General features: G+C 36.3%; 1 protein-coding gene across 3 annotated transcripts in view; it reads left to right on the forward strand.

Annotated features, from left to right (window-relative positions):
* Fnbp1l (formin binding protein 1 like) overlaps nucleotides 1-26148 on the forward strand; it is a 77332-nt gene that overhangs the window by 24186 nt on the left and 26998 nt on the right. For all 3 annotated transcript variants that reach the window (XM_085677762.2, XM_085677760.2, XM_085677761.2), the window contains exons 2-5: nucleotides 4489-4604; nucleotides 20526-20579; nucleotides 21814-21961; nucleotides 22691-22753. In XM_085677762.2, coding sequence (XP_085533888.1) covers nucleotides 4489-4604; nucleotides 20526-20579; nucleotides 21814-21961; nucleotides 22691-22753 — 381 coding nt within the window. The remainder of the gene's footprint in view (nucleotides 1-4488; nucleotides 4605-20525; nucleotides 20580-21813; nucleotides 21962-22690; nucleotides 22754-26148) is intronic.

Below are 26148 nucleotides of genomic sequence, written 5' to 3' on the forward strand. Positions count from 1 at the left end.
CTTGAACTTTTGATCTTCCGTTACTCTCCAGGTCCAACTCTCTAGTACTAATTCTTGAGTATTTACATTAACAATTAAAAGTTGTATATTTAAGAATATAGCTCAGTTGGTAGGTACTTGCTTAGCATGCATGCAGCTATCGTCATGGGCATGACAACACCTGCAGTTTCTGCACTCTTGAGGTGAAAATAGGATTAGAAATTCAGAATCATCCTCAGCTACATAGTGAGTTTGAGACTTACTCGAGCTATATGTAATTCTGCATTAAAAAGAACGAATTAGAAATATATATATATATACATACTTATACATAAGATTTTTGTCAAAAATTAATAAATGTGGGTTAGAGAGATGACTCAGTAGTTAAGAGTACGTTCTGTTCTCAGCTCACATGGGGAGGCTTACAACTGCCTGTAACTCCAGTTCAGGGGGATTTGATGCACCCGGACTCTCTGGGCACCTGTATTCACATGCATACACACATACACACCCTAATTAAAAATAGCAAAAATAGCTGGAGGTAGTGGCGCACATCTTTAATATTAGCACAGGCGATAGAAGCTGGGGGGAATCTCTAAGAGGCCAGCCAGTGATGAGAAACCCTGTCTTGAAAAACCAAACCAAAACAAAACAAAAAGTACAAAATAAACCTTACAAACTGTAAAACCTTGTAAAAGAGAATTATATGTTAAAAGATTTTATAGCTTGTAATTTAACCATTAATAATGAAATTTGACTGTTGTCTCACTAGTCTGATTAGTTGAGTTTTAAAATGTTAATGTGTCCGAGATTAGGTGAGATCAGGCAGGTTCAGGGGCAGCATGGCCGAGGGAAAGCTAATGGTCATACATAAAAGCCCAAGACTCTAGATGGTGAATCTACAGAGTGAATGCCTTTGACTATATTAAAATAAAATAGCATGTACTTTAAAAACAGGTTTGTTTATTGTTGAGACAAGGTCTCAGCATATGTACCTGGACTGAGTTTGAATTCACTGTGTAACCTAGACTGGCCTCAGTCATAGTTGATTCTTTCTTGTCAGCCTCCTGAGTGCTGGAGAAATTCAGTAACATTTCAGCAGAGGAATCGGGATTTAATACAGAGCAGATAAGCTTAGTTCATTATTTAAAGCAGGAATCTTAAGAAAAGAGCATACAAGATGATCCACTGAGCTAAGCAGGAAACTCTAGAATTCTTCATATTATCTAAAACTCCACTAGTGTATAAAACATGAATTGACACTGGTGTCTTGGATTTAAAGAGGTATTAGGTTAAATTTAATACATTGAGCATAGGTAGACATTAAGAAATGCCAAGGTAATGTTTGTCATCTTACTGTATTTTGAGGAAAAGCTAGTTTTTGTTTTTAATGAAGAAAAGACCTCATAAGTTTAAGGGCACTGTAGGACTGACCCTACCTTCGGTGCTTCCTGGGCCTCTAGAACATTTGAATGAATTGACTTTAGTCTGCTGTTTCTATGACCTTTTCCTCAAGTTTCGTAATTTGCTGTAATGGCTCACAAAACTCAGAACACTTAAATATTACTTGATGATACATGCAGGTAAACAACCGTATGAAAAGGCACGTAAGATGAGGTTTGGAGAGGCTCAGCGTGCCAAGTGAGACCCTTGGTCCCTGTAGCACATGGCTCTCTAAACGTATTATTTAGGCTTTTTATGGATGTTCCACGACATAAGCACCATTGATTAAATCATTGGTTATTGAAATCACTATCTAGCCCCTCTTGACCTAAGAATGCTGAAAATTTCAACCTTGTCTTAACAAGATTCCTTTGGTAAACTACCTCCAGCTCCAAGTCACCTCATTAGCAACAAGTTAAGTACTTTAGAAGCTGCATAGAAAACACCTCTAACAATTCCTGGACCCATGTGGTTCTTCTGCCTCTGTCTCCAAAGTAGCTGCCCTGAAAGGAATGTTTCACTTTTAGTTTTTATTTTCAACAACAATAGTAAAATGCACCACAGTGTTGTCATGCAGCTGATCGGGTAGTTTGATTAAAGTTCTATATTAATACAATATATATTACAGATATAGCCAATATTTCTTAGCTTATAACATCTGTTAGGTTCTGTTTCAATATACTTGTATATTTAGAACCACTTTTTTGTGAGCTATTAAAGAAAAGATGTGTTGAACATTTATTTATTCTCAGTAATAAATGTCTTTAACAAAAAAACAGTGTTCCTTGGAAAAACTATGTTAACTACCAGTAAAGTGGTGTGTTGACTGGAGTGTTTCCATTCTGTCACTAGCCCTGTACTTTGACTGGGATTCTAAAAGGGAAGGTGGAATAAGGTTGAAATTCATTCACTTTGTAATTTATAGGTAAAGAGAAAATGAATGAGGGGAGTCCGTAGAACATTGAACTATGTTGTTATTATAGTTAATCTTACAGAAATAATATTTTCATAGTATATGGAAGGTGAACTGTTTACAGTGTTCCCGAGAAGTATTGGGAGGGACCCTTGAAAATCTGTTTCTCATAAATTCACTGTTTATCTCTTGGGTGCTGTAAAGATGTTACCCTTTTTAAATAAGTGGTTGTCAGTTATAGGCTCACATAATATGTAATTTTGATAAATTTTGTATCTTCAGAAGATAAAGGGAACTTTTAGTGGTTAGTGATTAGTTGCTTTTTCAAAGAACTCTGAATTATGAAGAAAGCATTTTGAAGATGAGTGGTTGGGACTGCATCTATTATCTATGTCATCTACAAATACTGTATCATTTATTGGCAGCAAATCTGTCAAAAGACAAAATTGAAAAGTTAAGAGATTATAATTGACCTGATTTACAGGGCAACACTGATTCCATAAAACACAAGGAGCATGCTGGCCCTGCAGACAGGGAAGGGCTGAGAAAGCAGAACAGAGCAAAGGCAATTTGAAGGTTTAAATATTACTTTCCTTGTGGGAGTTGCTGAAGCGCTTGTGCAGGTTGAAACTGGCATGCTTAGGGGCTTGGTTATTACTATTTGTCTCGGTTTCTCCCTCTCCTGACTTCTCAGGCCAGGTGGGTAACTTCGTTTGGGCGTGGTGGGCAGGACCTTCAGCCTGATCAAATCCATTTTGGTTTGGTCTGTTGAGCTAGTAGAGGAGCGTAGGCCAAAACAATGACTGCCAAGTTCTGTTTATTTCAAAGTTCGTAAAGTTTTCCTCAGTGTTCTCCAGAGAAAGAACCAACAGGACACATATATATATATGTTTACAAAGAAAGGGTTGTTGTTTATTTTTCTTTTTTTGCTTTATTAACTTTACCTTTTCCTATGGTGATGGGTGAAATTCTACTACTGACAGAACCTGGACTACACAGACAATTAGGAACTGGGAACACAGGACTCTTGATAGTGAGACTAAGATGGTTTCACAGTAAGTGGATCAGAAAAGTGCAGCAGAAAGAAAAAGAGTGGGAACTTTTTTTTCCTATGAGCTCAGGCTCATAGAAAGTGACGGAAGTCAAGGTGTGAGATGAAAAACATCTTCCCATCAGAAGTTAGGAGCAAGCGGTGAGCTTGTCTGTTATTTCTCTAGCCCGATGGCTTTATCCTCCCAAAGGACAATCTCTCTCTCCTTTGACTGCTCCATTTCTTTGGTTTCTGAGCCTATCTTTACAGTTGTTTCCTCTGTTTCCTCCTCCTAGTTCTAGACACAGGGTGTGTGTTCCATTATTACAGTCTTAGAGATTTGCTACTTTACAAGCCCAGCGTTAGCACTCTGTGTACAGAGTGATAACTACTCTCTAGAGAGATTGCTTTAAAATAATTGGCTTATGTGGTTATGGAGACTTGGCAAGACAAATCTACAGTGGTATATTATTTGTATTTTAATAAATAAAGCTTGCCTGAAGATCAGAGGGCAGAAAGCAGTCATACTAGTCAGCCATACAGGGCAAGGAGTGGTGGTACACGCCTTTAATCCCAGCACTAAGGAGACAGGCAGATGGATCTTGTGAGTTCACCCTGGGCTCCACAAGATTGACTCTGTCTAAAACAGAAATACAGCTCACACAGAGGTGACCCCAGGACTTGGGATCACACATTTTTGACTCCAGCACTAGGGAGGTGGAGATAAGAGCCATATGTCTGGGTGGAGAGAGGAATGTAAAGGGGAAGAGACAGGACCTCAGTGGAGTGGGGGTCTTCAGGATTCCTGAAGACAGGATCTCGCCCATTTTGGCTGGCTGCTTTGCTTTTCTGATCTTCAGGTTGAACCCCAGTATCCGTCTCTGGATTTTTATTATTCGTGCTACAAAAATCTGCAAAGGATAATCCAGGAAGAGCTACAATTGCAGACCAAAGGTGGTCCTCTAGCATTTGTCCTTCTGATTTAGGAAAAGGTGGGCGGAGCCAGACGTTTCCTTTTATACTTTATACTTGATTATTTCTCTGTACAAATATCGGAAAGTGGTTAAAATATTTGTAGATACAATTTCAACCTGTTCATCCTGTTCTTGCTTTCCTTTTCTAGGACCAGTTCGATAGCTTAGACAAGCATACGCAATGGGGAATTGACTTCTTGGAAAGATACGCCAAGTTTGTTAAAGAGAGGATTGAAATTGAACAGAATTATGCGAAACAGTTGAGGTGAGTTAACTTATTTTTCACTTTGTACAAATGAAGTTACATGTTTAAGCAGCTTAATATTAATAAAAAATAATATTGTAAAGATTAAACCTTGTGGTTTTTTTATCCAGATTGGTTTGAATTAGAGAACTAATAGTTTAGTTAAATCATTGCCTTGTACCCTTGGAGAATATTGAGTAAAATCAACGTTAATTGCAGAAAGGCATTTAAAATCCTTAAATCTCAGCCAAGGGAGACCCTGTCCAGGCAGCCAGAGCCTGCCGTCGTCTTTCGTGCCTCTGAATAAAGTGGATCGGCGACGAAGCAAACAAGGCCTGGGTATTCAGTGCTTTCCGCTCACACTCTTCCCTCAGAGCTACTGTTTGAGAAGCTTTCTGATGCACTGAACTTGAGAATTTCCAGGTCTTGGAAACAGAGTTTGTACTGAACTGAGCTTCTATGTTAAAATATTTATTGTCAGAATATTAAAGGGGAGTTTTTAAATCTTAAATTTGATGGAACTAATCTTATTTGTTCAGATAGCCCACATTGCTTACCACAGTTTTTCTAGTAGTCTTGCTGGAACTTGATAAAAGTAATGCTTGAAATTTGAAGACAAATCTATAAAAGTTTTAGCCAGGAGTTAGGGTGCTTCAGAGGACAAAATTCCAGTTTTCCTAGGCACACGTGATTGAGAAATGGGGCATATTTCCACTCGGGGGCAAAGTAAGCTGCTGCTTGTTCTAGTTCCACTTTTCCTTATTCCTTTTGTGTGTAGGTTCCTCTCAGCACCCTCCTGCATCTTAGCCAGGGACTCTTCTCTGTTACACCTTAGAGAGGAGAGATGGGGCGGGGGGGGGGGCAGAAGGAAGAATAGAAGCCTCTCTACCACCTCCTGTTTGTTTTGATGTTTATCAAGACAGAGTCTCACTTTGTAGCTCTGGCTATTCTCCAGCTCACAGAGATCTGTCTGCTTCTGCTTCCTAAGTGCTGGGTTTAAAGACATGTGCCACCATTCTTCCACCTTCTTTTTTCTTGATCTTCTAATACGATCTCCTTTTGTCATTTTGACTTGGCTTAGGTAATATACCTATTTTGTATAATTTATTGAAATGATGGTAACTGAATTGACTTATAGTTAACGGTAGAAGAGAGATAGCTAAAGATAGTAGACCCAGAAGAAAGAGGAAATATTCGGGATAAGTCAGTTATATCCTTGTAGTCAACTCACTATGGGTATAGTATGACAAAGATCTAGTATAATGAGTGAATGTTTAGCAAAACTCTTGTTTTTTTAAATTATTATGCTATATAGGAAAACATTGACATCGTCCCAGTTTCCTGATCCCTTCTGGTTTTTCTTAAGGCTCTTTTCATATAAGAATATAAATAGGGAGCCTTTTAGTATTTTACTGATAACAATGATGATACCTTATTTGTTCATAATTATGGTCTGGGATTCTTAAACATGAGGACGTCTGAGAGGATAACATGAAAAGTTTGGTCATGTGCAAATTAAATGTCTACCATCTACTTATTAAAAAGTATACTTGTTTTATTATGTTTATGGGTTTTTGGCATGCATTTATATCTGTGCACCATGTGTGTGCCTGGTGCCCAGGGAAGCCAGAAGAGGGCGTTAGATATGGAACTGAGATTACACACAGCTGTCAGTGCCGTCCGTGTTGGTGCTGAGAGCTGAACCTGGCTTTCTGAAGAACAGCTGGTGCTCTTAACCACTGGACTCTTCAGCTCTCTCATCTAATTTTGAATTTGTTCTCAGTTCTAACAAGTAATAGTTTATGGTTTCAAGTTTCCAGTACAAGTGAAGTGAAGACATAACAGAAATGACAAATGATAAAAGGTTAAAAACACAAACCAAATGAAACATAGGAACAAACAGAACTTACTACTGAGACCCCCAGGAATATTACCACTGTGTTCCAATATAACAACAGAATGAGAATGGATAGGGCGTTTGACAAGGGCTCTCATTATAATGAACATCTTTAATTCAGCATTTTAATTTCTAAACTGTTTTTATAGAAAACACACAAACATGTCTGCACAAAACTATTCATTGCAGAAAAAATAGAATTCCCTTCTAGAAATACCTACCAACATATGAATGATGAAAAATAACTTTGTTTATAACCAGTTTAAAGAACCAGCTTATTTAAACTTAGAAGACTGTATTCAGTCCATCAGTAAAAAAAGCAGACTGTAGAACTCAATAGTAGATCTAATTTGCTTGTTTGAATTTGTATGTATAATTAGGTCAAAATTTGTGAAATTTGTATTCTGAAGAGCTCGAGGATTCCAGGAGTGCCTGGTTGTTGCTTTTGTGGACAAGGGAAGGGTGTTTGTACTTTGTACACCTTTGTGTTACATTATTTCCAGTGACTTTGTACTAGATTGATAATTTAAAACTCTAGGCAAAGTGATGGTGTACTTGGAAAGAGTGCTGTTACAGACTGCAAAATGAAAAGCTGATAATTTATAAGATAAAACTTAAGCACTCTAGACTAGATTTGTCATGTCTACTTGGTGTGAGGGTTTGCCTTGAAAGGACTGTCACACACACTCAAGGAATTTGTTGCATTTCCAGGGTGGCTCTCAGTAGCGGGGTTATTTTGTTAGATAATGTTGAGGTGTTTAGGTAAAAAAAGATTTGGGAGGAGGCATGTTTAATTTGAAGCAGGCTACTCCTTCCTTCTTTCTGTGTGGAGATTAGCTGCTTTGGATGAACGGCTGGTAAATGATTGAATTGTCAGGTGCTGTTTGTAATACGTTTTTTGTTCAAAAAGGGAAGAAGCTTGTCTTGTTTATTTCCTCTTCGTTAGCCACCTCCTCCTAGTTTTGTTATAGAAGTTGATTTCATGTTTAGGAGGAGAATGCTGCTTACTGAGGTACTCTCTGTTCCTTTGTAATAACTGTATTCGGGTTGTTAAATATCCCCCTTCTTTTCCCTGGTGGGGGCTGGGAGCAGAGTCTTGATATTTAGCCACCTTGTCCAACTCAGCATCCTTCCCATCTGAGCTTCCTAAATACTGGGGTTCAGTCTTATATCAACATGCCTGCTCCAGTTTAACTGCATTACAAGACTAAACATTGTAAGACTTTGATACCAAGGCATTACATGACCGCCTCCCATTATTCCTATTTTAAATTCTATTTTTTTCTGTGTTCTTTTTTATTTTTTTGTGACAGGGTCTCAGTGTGACCCTGGCTGTCCTGGAACTCGCTGTGTAGACTTGGCTGGCCTCCAACTCAGGGATTTGCTCACCTCTGGTTCTGGAGTATTGGGATTAACAGAGTATACCACCTCACCGATCTGTTCATGAGTTTTGATAGTTTAAATTTAACTGTATTTTGGTGATGGCTATTGATTTATTTGGGGGGGGGTACAAGTATAAGTATAGGAAATGGTGATAACAGAGTACTAGTTTACTGTTTGTATTTGCAGAGACAACCAACTGAAATCAGACTGTGTGTATCAAATGTAGTGCTTTATGCTCGCTATGCAGACACTTTGCCACTAAGTTGATCTCTAGTCCAATTGTTATTTTAATAAACTTGTATATGTTAATGGCAGGGATTAATTAAAATTTCTAAGTAAAAAAGAGAAGTTGTATATGCACAATAAGTATATATTATTTTCTCTTCTAGTAAAAATAATTACAGTATTATGTTCTATCACAGAAGTGTGGCTGTGTAAAATTATATCCTCCAGCATCCACATTAGAACACCCAAATGGGTAGTATGGGATACTGGGAGCAAACTATCTGGAAGGCAGGGAGCCTGTAAGCTACTTGTCTTTTAGAGCAGAAATCTCTTTGACTTTGTTTTTAATCAGAGACTGTGTTATGTGCATTTGTATTCCCATGCAAAGTTAGATAATTTAGCTGAGTAAGTATACATTGAATGAATGAATGAATATTATTTTCATCCAACTTAGACTCTTATGACCTTTGATGTACTGCTTTCTACCTGTACTGGAGTTTGGTATCATGAACATGTTTTAAGGTTATTGATTTACGTTAGCCTGTTTCTAGGATGAGCTTACATATTTTCCTTGCCTTTATCAGAATTTGCCATTAACTTGTCACTCATTTTAAACTGAGACCCCAGGGAACCCATTTTTATACTGACTTTCTGAAAGTAAAAATCAATTTTATTATTCTTTTCTCTTTTTTTTTTTGGTCTGCTGTTCTTTAACTCGTGACTGCTTTGTTGCCCTGTAGGCTTTCTCCTTTTCTTTCTAAACAAGGTTTTGCTCTGTGACCCAGGGGGATTACCAATATGTGTCACTATACCCAGCTATATCTACATTGCCTGGATAGAATTGATCTGGTGGATACACAGTTATTGTTAGTCTCTTGCCACTCACTTTGCCTCAGTACATATCTCTACCTGAATTTAATCACTGAATAACTTTATTACTAAATAATTTCTGTTTCTAAATTCTAGAGTATGATCTCTGCACTGAAATATAAAATCCACAAATGGGGGAGTTTGTTTGTTCTGTTCTGTTTCTTCCTATTTCCTTGAACAGTGCTTGACAAGAACAAGAACAAGCAATTTTTAAAAGTATATTTACTTAATTCTTGCTGTAAGATTTAATATGTCAGCACTATTTTCCATGCTGTAACATATTTTCCTTTAAAAATAATTGAAATTTCAATACTATTTTATAGATTTGGAAATGAAGATAGAAAAGTTAAAGCAAAAATAGTTGTATTTATCTGTTGCTGCTGATTGTGGTCTCTTGGGTATTGTATTATATTGCATTTCATCATTAAGAGATTTACTAATTCTCTGTTGATTCCCCTACCCCATAGTCAATGCAACTTATGTCTATAAAGACTTTGCTGTATCCATTAGTAACTTACCCCAAACTGAGTAACATACCCTTTTCAACTAGCTGATCCATGTAAATATAGCATAGTAACAATTGTAGAAATTTGATGAAAATATAAATTAGATATCGAAGTATGATGGCACGTGGGGGAGAGAGGAAGTGAAGCATTATAAGTCCTAGGCCTTCCAGGGCTGCACAGTGAGACCCTGTCTCAAAAGGAAAAAAGAAGTTATATAATTTATAAAGTTAGTTTGGGCTGTGTATTTTTCCATAAAGTTAAGGTTAAAAGAGGGGGTGGGAACTAACAGTTTAGGGGTTCTCGCATTAAGAAAATGTTTTCTCATTAATGAAGCTTCTTAAAAACCAGAGCATTTATTTCAAGAAGCCTGATTGTATGAGGGACAGACTTGGGGTGCCTCTGTTACTTGAGGTATTTAACCTCATTTAAAGAGTACTTTTAAGATTTGAGTAGATACTGTTTAATTTGTTTCTGTAACATGTTATAAATTACAGATGGTATATTAGTTTTCCCTGATTTCCCCCTAATATTCTCCTCAGTTCTAGTAACTATTTTCTCTTGATGCTTTATCAGAAGAAAAACGTACAATACTTGGAGAACCTTTCTTCAGTATTATGTAATTGCATCTTTATGTATAGTTGAACCTCACTTGGCTATCATTAGTATAGCTGGCTTTTGTTTGGCTGTGGTTTGTTTTTTTATCATTGCTTTCTGATCCCATTCTTGCATATTTTTGTGTGCCTTGGAGCTCTATTTAATCTTTCTTCTTTCTGTTATACCTAATAGATGGCTGTTTAGTTTAATTAACAGGCTACTAAGCTAGTTTGATTTTTAACAACTAGATTATCAGTATGATTAAACTGCTGTCCCATTTAATGTTCCTAGAGTTTGATGATTTCTGTAACTGTTGTTTCTAGCGTTTCAGAGGTATGTCTTCCAGTAGACTTCTGCCTTAAATTTTTGTGGGATGATATAGTGACCTGTCACTTTTCTAATAAAGTTAGGCATAACCACTTCCCCAAGAAATGCAAGGCATATTCCTGACTATTATATGAAAGCATTTTCTTAGATTATATGATCTAAACAGAGCTTAATATGTAAAGGATAAAACCTTTTAAGAAAGAAAATAGCTTAAAACCTGTTGGGTTGAATGTCTTCATGGTGGAATTCCCACTCTTTAAGGACCTCATTGTTTAAACATTAAACTGAAAAACATTTGGTTGTTCATAATACCAGTTGTGTATACTTTATTCACCCTTTCACCCATTTCTGGGAAGCAGCTCAGGGCCTCATGTCTGTTAGATAGGTACTGAAGCTCTGAGTCTGATAGCTCCCATTTGGTTGGTCTTTTGAATCTAACATTTAAAAGGAAAACAAATGGTCAAATTTCTTAGCAGAATTTATCTGAAAAACATGATACTTAAGTCTGTGGTGTCAGTTTGTTCTTGGTCTAAATTGAACAGGTAAGTTTTTTTTTCCTTTTCTGTTTTAAACATACTTGAAAAATATTCTTCTAAAATATCTACAGTTTCCTAAAAAGCCTCATTGTTATACTTATCACACAACAGTAATGATACATTGCTAACATTCTTTGAGTGTATATGGGATTAAGATACTAACATGTATAGGTCACATTCATCTGTATGTGAAGTATATTCTTGATATGTTGAAGATAAAGTGAAACTAGGGGCTAGTGTATAAAAGATGTGAGAAGACCATTTTGGAGCTCATATCTTGGAGCTTGTATTTTTTTTTTTTTTTTTTTTTGCTTTCCCTGGGTTTTTCAGGTAACAATATTGAAAGCTTCTAATTTCTTTTTGTTACCTGTCTACTCAGCATCTGTCACTAGTATGGGTATAAATGTATAAATGTTGAAACTGAAAGTGCATTATATTCAGATATTCTAGTAGTATATAGTAATGAGTGGGATTATAGCCTATTTTTAGCTTTAAAAATTGAAGCAAAATAATAAAATTTACTATGTTAACTATTTAAAAGGTATAGTTTATTGATATTAAGTACATTCACATGGTTGTATAGCTATCACCATTGTCCATCTCCATAACTCTTTTCATCATTCAGAATAGAAATACTCTACCCATTAAATAATAGCTCCTCAATTCAACCTCCTTTAACTCCTAGAAATAACTTTTCTTTGTAAACAGAGACTGCATATTTGTTTCCCAGCTGCCCACACCTGAATAATTACACAGAAACTATATTAATTACAACACTGCTTGTCCTAGCTAGCTCTTACACCTTAAATTAACCCATTTCTATTAATATTTCTGGCTAGCTCTTACACCTTAAATTAACCCATTTCTATTAATCTGTGTATCACCACAAGCATGTGGCTTACCAGTATGGTTCTGGTATCTTTCTCCTTTGGCAGCTACATGGCATCTTCCTGACTTTGCCTATATATATACATCTTTTCCAGCCTAGCTATATTCTGCCCTGCCATCTGCCAAAATAGCTTTATTTATTAACCAATTAAAGCAACTTGTATACAGGACATCCCACATCATCTCCCTTTTTCTGTCTAAATAAAAAGGAAGGTTTTAACTTTAACATAGTAAAATTACATATAACAAAATAGGTATCAAGCAAGAATTACAGTGACAGTATTTCTTTATGAGTCTAAAGTTTTATATTCAATTTATCTTTTATCATAACTAAGGAAAACTATGACTGTCTTCAACTCTTCAAAGACATCAGAAGGAAATAATATTACCTTAGTTAACAGGAAGTGCATTGTAAGCATCTTCCAAAACTCTAGAATTGACAAACATCTCGCTGCCTGGTCAGTCACCCAAAGTTCTTCTGTAATCCTGGGGCATCCATTCAGCCTAAGGATAGTATCTGACAGGCTTTTCCATGAAGCAGGAAATTTGAAAGACTGTCTTGCCTCTACTGTCAGTTAGTTTGTCAGTCACTTTGTTCTGTATCCTTCAGAATGTCTGGCAGACTTTTTCATGAAATAGGAACCCTCTTTAAGCAAGTTTATTTTTCTGGGTCCTGCATGTCCAGTTCATACAGCATACCATCGAGCAGTCCAAGTAAGAACAATTTCTTGTCCAAATGGCTAGCCTGGCCACGTTGAAGACAAATTCCATAACAAATTTCTTCAATAACATCAACCTCTCTGAAGAATTGATGCTGCCAGAAGCAGACATGTCTCAATGTCAAGAAAAGTCTAAATTCTTAAAACCTTTTAAATGCTATATTCTGTTGGTCCTTGAAAGATTTGAAGAATACCTATTCATCTGAAATATATCTCTGTACATCTAGAAAACCTAACTAACATGACTACAGGTTTGACTATTATAAATTACTATCTATTAATCTGTAATTTATTATACATTACATTTTTAAATGAATTGTATAAACATACCTTAAACTAGAACAGAAACACATATACACAGTGTAACAGAATCGACCTTAAATTTGTATCAGTAGACCAATATTCATACCAATACAAAGTATTCATTTCTATATCATAACCCTCTTTAAATGGAAATAAACATTTATAAATAATCATTTTGGGAATTTGGGTGTTTTCTCCAAATTGCTTCCTGCTGTTTGCTGGGCTAAGTATTTTTAGGGTTCATGGAGAACTTTTGGGGGTATTGTTCCATGAAACCACACTAGCTTGGAAGGAATCCATAGGTTCTCATCTTTTGTGGAAACAAAAGCAAAACCTCTTTTCCAAAGTAACATATTCTTAGACTTAAGTTTTGAAGCCAAGATACCTTTATGTTGTTTAACTTGACAGATCCCAGAAACAACAGATTTCTTTCTGCAGTCAAAAAATTAAAAGAAAACACAAATATATATATGGAAAATATACAGAGAGTCTCATATATATACGTATATATATATACATATACATATATATATACGTATATATATATATATAACCTGACTTATTTTTCTTTACTTTTAATTTATAACTGTCTATACTCATTTTCTTTTCTCTCCCAAGACTACGTACATTTATCCAACACTGTGATCCATTCACAGATCTTTTTCATCTAAATCTGCCTTTATTGTGTATCTATGATCATTATCTGACCAGGAGCACATTTTTTTTTTTGTCTAAATGCTAAGTGGACATAGCCAGGACCAACTCCATGTCTCTACCTGTTGCCTTTGCCTTGACAAATGTGATGGAGGTATGCTCACCACCTCTGCTCCAGAGACACTGCCAGTCTATGTTGCCATTAAGCAACTAGCAGCACTCTGCTCTCAAACGCCATTTAAATGCACAACCTCCCCAAAAAGTCAGAGCTGTTCATGTTGCCAGCACAAACCAGGATGCTGTCTCTTAAAAAAGCCATGCAGTTTTTTTCTGCTAAGGCTAAGTCAGGAAGCCTTCTCTTAAAGGAGTCTTGCCTCTACTCCTGCCAGCAAATAGCCTGAGGGGGTAAAATGTGGCTGCCAAAAAGCTGTGCTTGGCCCCTGTATTTGTGAGTCTAGAAGCCCTCTTTTTTTTTTCTTAATTTTTTTTTTTTAGGTCTTATGTGGATCCATGCCCCAGACTGTGGGTGCCATTTTGTAAATAGAGTCTGTACTTTAGTTTTGCCCAGACCCGAATAATCACACAGAAATTATATTAATTCCAACACTCTTTGGCCAATGGTTCATGCATATTTCTAGTTAGCGCTTACATCATAGATGAACCCATTTTTCTTAATCTGTGTATCTCCACGATGCGTGACTTAGCGGGTAAGGTTCCAACATCTGTCTCCTTCAGCAGCTACATGGCATCTCTCTGACTGCCTACTCACTCCTTATATCTCTGTTCAGATTTCCTGCCTGGCTTTACTCTGTTAATTCATTGACCCAAACAGCTGTATTCATTAACCAATCAAAACATCACCTATACAGCAGGACATCCCACATCACTTTCCTATTTGTATTTCTATGAATTTGTATACTCTTTGGACCTTATAGACATATTTGCCACTTTGTGTCTAGTTTATTTCATTTATGACAATGTTCTTAGTGATACATGTAGCATCTGTATGCAACAGCATTCATGTTGTAATACTTTAAAAAGTCTCCACCACACTTTCTTTCCTTTTTCTTTTTTCTTTCAAAATATAGCTTAAAGGAAAATGAGGCACAGAAGTATAGACTAGAAAAGAAATAGAAATAGAAGCTTTTTAATTAATTTATAGCCATCAACTAGTATAGAGAATGCACTGTACAAAACAAAATGGAGTGTTCCTTAGCTAGGCTGAAGAGTTCCGTCTCTGGTATTTAGAATTTAGGCTGCAGTTCTTATTTTTGGATGGACCATGGAGTGGCACAGACCTTACTTTTCATTAAATTTGAACTGAACAATGCCCACTTGACTCAGGTAGAAGTAGATGAAGTGTTTGGTTTCGTGTGTTACATATAGCAAAGTTTCACCCCCTCATGATACATGCCAAGTAGGTTGTGCTTGTCCAACTCCTTGATGTGGGATGCATTATCTTTTTTCTACATTTCATTTCTTCAATACCTGACTAGCACACCCTACCAAGTTCTTTTGTATCTCTTCTGTCATGTTTGCAGTTTTCAGCCCTGGCTTCGACTCTTATGTGGTTACTGAGGAGCAGTGGCTTGCTGACTGCCAGAGGCTGCTTGGAGGAGGTGCTGACACTTGTCTGGCCAGGAAGGAGATGATGTTGCTACCTGAGCTATAACACATCTTCATCTTCCTCTTTTTAGGATGGATGCTATTATTTTGTTTATTTGCTTACTTGTTGAAAATTCGGATTTTTTTTCCTTGATTATTGTGAAAAAGGTTGCTTTGGATGTGGTAGTTCAAATAATCTCTTTAGGACTTTCAGGTTGATTTTTGCATATTCAGAAACAATAGTGGAATCGTGTATTAATTATGTGGGTAATTTTTTACTTCAAAAACTTAGTTGAGAGTTTCACATTCACCCTTTCACAAACTTCCCAGATCTACCTCCTGCTTCTTATCCACACAGCTCTGTGCCTTTCTTTTCCCCTCTTAAATCCTATAAGATCATTTTGTGCTGCCCAATTTCACAGATGTTTGCTATCCACCAAGTATAGTTAGCTAGGGGGCTAACACTTTTAAATAAACTGTCTTTCTGTCTCTCAAAAGCCAGCAATTGCCAGTCGTTCCACAGCTAGCAGTAAGATTATATGCCTAACTCCCCTTTCTGCTAGGATTTGGACTGACTTGGGTTTGCACAAGTTTTGTATATATTGTCCCAATCACTGTACATTCGTATGTGCAGCTTTGTTCTGTGTTCAGAAGACAGTTTTTTTTCTTATCAGTTGCCTTAGCTGTGAGTGTATGAATATGATGTATATAGTCTGTATGTTCCCTCTTAAAGGCTGAGCATTCTTTGATCTATTTTCTATTCCTTGACCAGTTCGGGGTCTTTATGGTAATCACTATCAGAAATAGAAGCTTTACAGATGAGAGTTAAGAGATGTAATTGATCTATAAGAATAGCAATAAATCATTAGGAGTTGGTTTAATACTGTATTTGTTTAGCAACATAACAGTAGGTTCTTCCTGAGGCCTATGAACTGTCTAGCAATATAGGTTCTTAGCTAGATGATGGTACCAGGTTTTAGTTTCATCTTATGGAATCCAGTCAGAAATTGTTAGGTGTCTCCCATGGTGTTCATTCCGTTATTGTACCAGTGGGGTTATCGTGTCACGTCAGTCATTGTTGTAGTTTGCAGGGTTTGTGACTGGTTATCCTTGATGATTACTTTTTCCCCCAATAACTTGCATAGCACCTTCAGCACTGAATAGGAATGAAGCTTCCAGGTGCATACCAGCCTGATTTTACCATGTTCTTAACTTAAGTATGTGGTGTCTTCAACAATAGGGTCTTGCCTTCAAGTTATAGAGGGTAACCAAGAGAATCAGTGGAAATAGTCTGTAATGTTTGGAGGCTTATGGGAACTCACTGACCAAGCACACTAGACATGAGTATTCATAAAAATGTTGATGTGTGTTTTTCTAGAGCTTATTTTTTGCTACAATGGACATTTTAATTTGGTGGAAAATGCCAGCACTGTGGGCTTGCTACAGTTTTTCCAATAGCAGAATTGGCTTGAATTGAGTCTATTGTGACTTGTGTATAGTATCTGAGGTTGTCTTCCTGTCTTATCTGTTCTCTTTTGTCAGTAATTAGATTTCATATTAGTGCTATTCTGATATGTTTCAACTATGTAATAACTTTGGAAGTTAACCTGTTAGAAGCTCAGTTTAGATTGGGTTAAAGAAGGGATCATGGGTCATGCGACTGAATTATCTGTTGATCTAGTTACACAGAGAAGCATGTAGTAAATTAAATTAGTAAGGTCTTTGGAAAGCTTCAGCCATCTAATAGTGTCTGCCACCCTAGCAGTGGGGTTGCAGGTGTGCCTTGATGCACACCGCTCTTTCTACGTGAGAGCTTGAGATGGAACTCTGGTCCTCATGCTTCACAGAAGCACTTCAGGATTTAGCCATCTCAAGAGCCCTATGCTTTTAGGACATTTTTATCATCACAAAAATAAACTTTGTACCCATCCCCAGTAATTTCCTCCTTTTCCTGGCTTGGGCAACTGCTAATCTATTTTTGTCTCTCTGGATTTGCTTATTCTACTCAACTCCTAGGTTTGTGTCATCTCTTCCCCATATCTTCCCTTTTTGGGTTCTCTTTCAGAATGACTAGGTTTGCACAATTACTAGTTTGATAGTTATTACTCTTTTTTTCCCTGCCATTCTAATACCTGAAATGATGAGTAGCACTTAATATCTTTGCTGGTATTTAGGTGAATTGTGAAAATAGATACTGTTGGAGGAAGCTGGTTTGTTCTTCCCAGCAGCCGGCTAGCTTAGACCCGAAATAATCACACAGAAATTATATTATTTAAATCACGGCTTGGCCCATTAGCTCTATTACATATTAATTTAACCTATTTTTATTAATCTGTATATCGCCATGTGACTGTGACTTACCAGCTAAAGTTTCGGTGTCTGTCTCCAGCAGGGCTGCATGGCATCTCTCTGATTCCGCCCTTCTTTCTCCTAGCCTTCCATTTAGTTTTCCCTGCCTAGCTCTTTCTGCCCTGTTCTGCTATGGACTCAAAACAGTCCTTTATTAACCAATGGTATTCACAGCATACAGAGGGGAATCCCATATCAAGGTACAGTGAGTTTGGGCTACGTTTCTGGTACTTAACCATTGGTTAAGAGTAGTTAGTGTTTATTTATGTGACTTAGGAGGTTTTCATGTGGTCCTCATTTACCCTTTCTACCTCAGTGCTCGTCATTGTCTGGTTCAGTTTTGGTGGGCCCGCAAGGTTAGAGTTCTTCATGAATTTCTTTTATTGCTTCCTGCTCCTTGCTCATTGTACTTTCTCTGTTAGAATTCCCCCCAAGACTTTCCAATTTCCTAATTCCTTTTTACCTCTTTAGGTATAGTCAGGAAATTGGAAATTTTAGCCTTTATTCTTTTCAGAAAGCTCTTTTAAGAGCTACCTAGTCTCTTCAAGTGATATTACTTAGAAATATCTATATTTCATAAGTCTAGATCAGTGACTTACCTGTTAAAATGTTTGTCTGTGTTCCTGTATAGTTGCTTAAAATTGTGTGTGTGTGTGTGTGTGTGTGTGTGTGTGTAAAATATGGTGATGGTTAACTTCACTTGTCAACTTGACACAATCTAGAATTACCTGCGAAGTGAGTCTCAATGAGAGGTTATTTAGATCTGGTTGGCCTGTGGGCATGTCTGTGAGAGGTTGTCTTGATTACATTAATTTAGGCAAGAAGGCCTAACCATAGTGGGTAGCAGCACTTCCTGAGTTTGGGTCCTAGACTGTATAATCGAGATGGGATGAGTGCAGGTATGTGCGTATTCACAGTCTCTATTCTTGATTGTGACTGTCTAGCTGCTTCAAGTTCCTGACTTGATTTCCCCACAATGAAAGACTGAAACTTGGAATTGTAACAAAATAAACCCTTTCCACTAAGTAATTTTCTCAGGGTATTTTGTCACAGCAACAGAAATGTAACTAATATGACTACTTTATTGTGTCGTAATTTTTAAAATATTCATATTTTGATAAAAATCACATGTGGTAGCTTTTCTTTTCTGTCATAGCACCCTCTCTGTCTTTATCATAGCACTTACCATGCTATACTTTGTAATTACTGGTATATACCTGTCTTCTTTGAAGAGAATGTCTCTTGAACACGGGTATGCTTTCATTTTCGATGCTCCTGGTAGCTAACACAGCAGCTAGTATGTAGCATATAATTATTTGTGGAATCAGTAAACTTAACTGGGAAAGTGGGATTAATTTACCTATTCTGAAAATAATCATATGCTTATATTTAAATTGTGATAATGGGCTGGATTTTGTTTTGTTGTTTGCTTGTTTTTTAGTTTCTAGTCCATTGTGTACTTAACTTTTGGAAAATACAGTTAAACTAACTATCTTGTAATATCTAAAAGGAGATTTTTTTTTAAATGCGAGCCTTGGGTTTTTGTTGTTGTTGTTTTTTGTTTTTTTAATTTTGTTTCAACAGACACAGAATTAATTACTCTTCGCGGAGTCTGGGGATGGAGAGATGGTTTAGTGCTTGTTAGGCCAGCATGAGAATCTGAGTTTGAGTTTTCAAAACTCGTATAACACTGGACATGGCATTTCATGTACACAAGCACTCTAGCGGCAAGATGGGAGATGGAAACAGGAAAACCTCCAAAAGTTCTCGCCAGCCAGCCAGCCTGGTACTTGCAGTAGTAAACAAGAACCTGCTTGTTCTCTGATCTCCACAAGTGTGCTGTGGTACTTGTACACCTGTGTGTATGCATGTGCATTCTTTGCCCCACCCCCACCCACAGCGGACCTTTGTGGTCCATGTATTGTAGAGCAAACCTTTATATTATAAACACTATGGACAATGTTTTATCTCAGTTACTTCTCAGAAATCTGTGGAGTCGGTACTGGTAACACCATATAGAAATCTAAGGAACAGAGAAATTGATAACAAATTGCTTCAGGTCATATAAGCATCATGCAAAAATGCCAGGATTCAAGTCCATATAACCCATCTTGTTCCAAAATCTTGCACTAGCATCTCTTATTTCTTAAGTTTGAAAAAAGATAGCATTCTAATATAAGAATGTTATGGATAGACATGGATGTAGATACATATAGTCACAAGTCAGAGTGTAATCATTTGCCTAAAGAAAAGGATAGGGGTGTGGTTATTGGTCAAGCACTTCTTTTGCATGAAGTCTTCCTTGCACCTTGGTGGGGGTGGTGATGGTGGTGGTGGTGGTGGTGTTGAGTCACATGATGATTTTCTTCTTTTTTTTTTTTTATAAATTTCCCCCATACACACACACACACACACACACACACACACACACACACACACACACTCACGCGTGCACGCACACATTTTATTTATTTATTTATTTATTTATTTATTTATTTATTTATTTATTTATTTATTATACAATATTCTGTCTGTGTATATGTCTGCAGGCCAGAAGAGGGCACAGACCTCATTACAGATGGTTGTGAGCCACCATGTGGTTGTCCAGAATTGAACTCAGGACCTTTGGAAGAGCAGGCAAAGCTCTTAACCAGTCCCTCACACCATGATTTTCATAAAAGAGTAGCAAGATAGAAAATGGTGTCCAACTGTTCTTTCATCCCCTTAGCGTCTGTTTATATATTGGCCTTAGTTAATGTTAAAATTATATGATTTATTAAACAAAAGCAGGATGGTATTCCCCTGAAATGTTTCTTCATTCTAAAACTGATATACTGAATATTATTTTTGTATTGTTCCTCTTAGTTAATAGCATAATCTAATTAAATACAGTACAATAAACAGATGTAGTGTTAATATTCTAAGAACAAAATGTAAGTAATGATCATGTTATGTTAATATTTGTTGATGATCACGTTGCTGTTTTCTGTGTTTTATATACAATAGTATTTTATGAAATTGGAAACTTATAGAATATTTTTATTTCAAAAGTGTTATTTATAAAATTACAACTTTTCTTCTTGTAGAAATTTGGTTAAGAAGTACTGTCCCAAACGCTCATCCAAAGATGAAGAGCCAAGGTAAATCTAAACTGTTAGTTACTGCATGTTAAAAATATTCAGAACATATATACACTTTATTACTTTGTAAAATATACTGTAATCGACTCAAGAAGTTTTTCTTTAAATTTGCTTTAATAAAAATATCACACGGATTGCTTTCTATCTTTTGAGGATGGGTGCTTTAATGAACTTAGTAATGTTTTTGTTAATTTATTTTTTGGTTTTGGGTTGTCTTTTGTTTCTGGTTTTTTATTTTTTAGAATAATTGAAAGTAGGATTTCCAAGTAAGGTTTAGACCAGGATTTTACTTGAGTTTTTTGGTGTCCAGAAGAAAGGAGTATTTTCCCATACTTCATTGTGGCATTTATTGTGTAGTTGCATTAGCTTTCTAAGAGTACTGCCTTGCAGGCAGTGAAAACTGCTTGGCTGGTTGCTTTAAAAGGATAATGGAAAGTGGTGAAATTTGGGGGATAATTTTTAGATCCTGAATAAAAGGTTAGAAATTTATTTTGGGTTTTTGAGAAATGTTAAACATGACTATGCAGTTGATTATAGATTACAGAAACTAAATGAGGTCAGGCTCAACAGCTTTTGTATATGTATTGGTTCTTAGCATTCTTAAGGGATCCCTGTCTGATCTGTCAGTTTAAGAGAATATTCCTTGGTGTGTTCCAAGTAGATATATGCATTTTTTAACACAGTGATTTTTCTTTGTTTCTCTCCTTCCCCTCACACACATTTTTACCCTTATTTTTGCCCCCTTTATCCCGCTTTGATGCCAATCATAATGTTACACCTTCATTCAGGATGTGGGCAGGCATACAGGCAGCTGTATCCAGAGCTGGTAGCAAAGTTGCTCTGTAGATCAGCCATCAAGATGCATTTGAGTGGTGTGATTGGCAGGTTCTGTCCTCGAGAACAAGCACATCATCTCTGCAACAGGTTCAGCTGCCAAGCCTAGGAATCCACCCCAGTGATTCCCAAGCTCAGGCCAGTCAGTTGGCAACTTAAGAGATTCCACTATGTCAAAAGAGCCTGCAGGTAGTATTCTTATTATATTTTGATCCCCAAATATCCCTTTATAAATTAAAGGCAACTAATATAGGATTCTTTCCCTATGTAGTTAATGTAGAGCCATTAGCTGGAATTTAGGTTGAGTGTATTAAAACTTGCTTTAGACACCAGAAATCCCTCACCAAAAATTGTAATGGAAGCAAAAATAAATCTTACTATTTTAAATATATTTTTCCAGGTTTACTTCATGTATTGCCTTTTTTAACATCCTTAACGAGTTAAACGACTATGCAGGGCAGCGAGAGGTGGTTGCAGAAGAAATGGCGCACAGAGTATATGGTGAATTAATGAGATATGCCCACGATCTGAAAACTGAAAGAAAAATGGTAATCTTTATAATTTTTATATAGTTAGAATAGCCTTATAAAATAGTTTCAGACAAATAATTATTTTTCTTTTTAGAAATATATATTCAATAAAACTTGTTTTCTATATTACTAAATTTCCTTTGCTTATAAATTATGAGATCAGAATATACTGTGAAAAATTTTTCAGTAAAAGAGAAAAACTGTGAGATATGCTTACTAGTTTATGATTTGTTTGAATTTAAGAGCAGGGTTTGGCAACATACAGCCCACAGACCAAATACAGCTCATCACTTTTATTTGTTTCTTAGGTCCCATAAGCTAGGATACTTTACAAACGTAGGTGACTGAAGAAAGAATTAGAAACTAAATATTTGTCATGTAAAGTTTTATGAAATTTGTATTTCAGTGTCCATAAAGTTTAATTTGCATTCATTGTATTTGATATTTTCTATGGCTGTTTTGTATTGTCTAGAAAGAATATCATTTGGCTGGTAAACCTAAAAGATATATTACTTGTTATTTGATGTTTTATAGAAAACTCCTGTTGAAGACGATCATTATTTTCTTCAATATGCCTGTAATCTATAAGATGTAGTTTAAAGAAGTTTGTTTTATTCTCTTTCTAACTCTAGTTAAAGATGCATAGCTATACATGTATGTATTGTATCACCTTGAATAAGAATAAAGTGAAGGGCCTTTTACTTACTAGCGTAATTATTTTTGTTTGTTGGTGGTTTTAATCTTCAGCATCTCCAAGAAGGACGAAAAGCTCAACAGTACCTTGACATGTGTTGGAAACAGATGGATAATGTGAGTCACAATATTTTTCATGGTTAATCAAAAAACAAAAAGACTGACTTTCTCCTAAACCCAGTTATACTTTACCTCTGAGTCTAATATTTCTAGTGTATTGTTCATAATCTGCCATTTGTTTTGTTGTATAATAAACAAGAAATATAAATGAAGGAGATGAGCTCATTTCCTTTTCCTTTTTCCCTATGTAAATACTTAGACAAATTCTCTAGTCTTCATATCATGGTGTATGGTAGGGAAACTTATCCAATATGGAGAAGGATTTGGAGTAGTGGGAAACAGATTTCCTGGGAGACCGACCATTTGCCTCCAAATGGAGAGAACCAAGATTGTGGTTCTTGAACCTTTTTAACACTATATTTCTCTTGACCTCCTTTTTAGCATATAAATGCTAAAAAGCAAGGGTTACCTTCAGGAAGTGTTTCTTCTAGCTCAATAGTCCTACAATTCTGTAAGCACCTAACTGTAGAAAAAGAACTTGATAGGACTGAGTTAGAAAACATATTTGTCTACTTAAAATTCCCCTAAGGTCCTTAATAATGTGGATTTTCTTAAATATTTGCTAAACATAAACAAGACGTCAGGATAGCCAGTAGTCTTCTTTACTGGAAATGCGGATTGAAAGACTTTGTAGTGTAAAGCAGTCTTTAAACATTCAGGTTGCCAAGTGATTGTCTTGTTAGCATTTTTATGGTAGATACTGTATTTCTTAAGAATAAAAACTTTGCAGCTGAAAGTTTACACATGTGTGCAGGGTACACTGCTTTCTCTTCATGCTGTGTAGATCTTTGGCATTTTGAAAGTTCATGCATATGTTTGCCATGTTTTTTATATTTTCCTGTTAAAATGCATATTCAAAACTTAGGTTTGAATATTTAATTTTTTAAACTATTTTTAGTTAACTATATTTAACTGTCAATGTTTTTAATCTCCAGTGCTGATTTAGAGTTCATAGGTACATTAATAGTCTGTTTTCATTTTCTTTGTAATTGGTTTCACCAAGACTTTAAGGGAGGATTTTTATTATTAAATTTTAAATTACTGTCAGTGGCATCCTGAGTTTCTGCCATCTAATTAGTGTGAGAGTGTCTGGATTTTCATTTGCACAGAATAACATACTCCTATACGAAGGAGATACTGGTTCCTCTAGAAATGAATGTTGACATAACTCTGTTGGTAGTTTGTGCTGACTTGCCTTTAGAACAATTGGCAGTTATTAAGAAAAAGTTGCAAAGGTCTTAAGAAAAAAATCATTACAAAAATAAAGTATTTTAAATGTATGTATTTTTAAGTCATTAATAATATTATGAAAAGTAAATTCAACCCTAGTCAACCCTTTACTTGTACTTGTTCAAAAGTAAAAATGACCTGATTTTTATCTTTGGTGGAACCTGCAGTCAGTGAAAGAGACTGACAGATAAATAATTTATGTTTAGTGTATAGAAATAAGTATAGGATCCTATTTCCTAATTTTTTGTCTTTTTATATTTTTTTTTAGTCAAAACAAAATTACAGAATTTCTAATATGTTTGGTAAAATTGAAAGGAGCTATAAAAGAACTGGGGGAAGTAAGGAGAAAATTGAAGAAAAAGTTGGAAGACAATTATTCCTCTCAGGATGAACAATGGCTTTTAAATTGAGGGCAGAGGAAAATGTGAACGGGATCTTGAAGGGATGTCAGATGCTGGGCCTGTCAGTCAGGAGGCTCTAGGTGACCGTGCACTAGTTTCTCAGAACACACAGCACCCGTGGTCAGTAGTGCAGTGGTGCCATAGGGCTACATGTCGTCTGTGCTTGCTTTGCCGCATGGACTGTGCTGGCTCTCATTCTACAGCTTCATGCTTTTTATGATCAGGAATTGAACCAGTCCTCATTTAAGTGGCACCCAGAGGCAGGAAAGAAGGAACATTTCTTTTCTCACTGTCCTTTTTTATCAAGGACATAAAACTTCCAGAAAACCCCAGCAGATTCCCCCTAGGTACCTTAGATGAGCCTGTGAGGTGGGTGGGGCTGCAAGCCATAGCTATTTACAGCCTCTGTATTGAGAGGTAGGTTCTGCTAAGGAAGAATGGGAACTAGACATGGTTTTCTATATCATATAATGATACAATAGGAAAGGAATATTTTCAATTCATTTGTATTTTTCTTTTTTGTACTTGACTATTACAGGAAAAGTAAATGTTTTTCCACAAATAAGACTAATATTAAATACTTATTTGTAAGTAACCTCAATTTGTATCAGATTTATTAACCCATAGCTACTGGCTCCACAATGGAATTGGGTAAATACAAATATTCAAATCTTCTGCTTTCTTTTTTGGGATAATTCTCAGAACACTGATAGCAAGGCACTTTCCAGGCAAGGACTTAGAAGAGGCTTTCTCTGGGAATTTTGAAAATTGAGGGGTGGGGTGTGGGTGAAGGGAATCACACAGGGTTTTTCCAAGGAAACTACCTGGCTGTTTTCATTCTAGAGGGAAAGACCAAGCTCAACCAACCCCACCTGTAAAGTTTTTAATGGGCATTTAAAATAAGAGCACACAGCTAAAGATTCCCCAGACAGAGACCACACTAATATATAGGAAAAAAGCAGTGCTGGGCATGATAGTGCACACCTTTAATCCCAGCACTCAGGAGGCAGACACAGGTCGCTCTTTGTGAGATTGAGGCCAGCCTGGCCTACAGAATGAGTTCCAGGACAGCCAGGGCTGCAAAGAGAAACCCTGTCTCGAAAAACCAAAAGAAAAAAGAGGTAGAAAAAGAAACAGAAACTATGAAAGGTAAAAAGCTTAAAAACTCAAAACTGGTCTTAATTTTCTCTGTGGAACAGAGGAAATACTATATCTTTGGAAATAAGGACAGTTACTAAAAAATGGTTACTAGTTAAAACAGTGCATATAAGGAACAAAAGAAGTTCATAGAAAGAGAAAAGAAAAATTCACTAGAAAGCTAACATTGAAGTAAAGTAAAGCAAAGGAACAGAGGTTAAAACTATGAAGCAACATAATAAAATTAGAAGATCTTATTTAGCAGTTTCTTTTTCAAAATAATAAGCATGCCAGATATAAAAGAAAGATGGTCCTAAGTAAATCCAGGAAAAAAAAATTCAAAGACATGAATTTCCTGAGAAACACATTTAGTCACAGCAACAAAATGATGCAATAAATAAAATAAGCGTGTCTTTTAAAATAATCAGGAATTCAAACAGGATTGGGCATATCCTGGTCTGTATGTATAGAAACCAGAAAATCAGCCAGCAGTGGTGGCGCAAGCCTTACATCTGAGCAGTTGGTAGACAGAAGCAGGATCTCTGAGTTTGAGGCTAGCTTGGTCTACAAAGTGAGTTCCAGGACAGCCAAAGATACTATACAGAGAAACCCTGTCTTGAAACA

This window comes from Myodes glareolus, chromosome 17 (genome assembly GCF_982192425.1).
Source record: "Myodes glareolus chromosome 17, mMyoGla1.1, whole genome shotgun sequence".
Lineage (NCBI taxonomy): Eukaryota > Metazoa > Chordata > Mammalia > Rodentia > Cricetidae > Myodes > Myodes glareolus.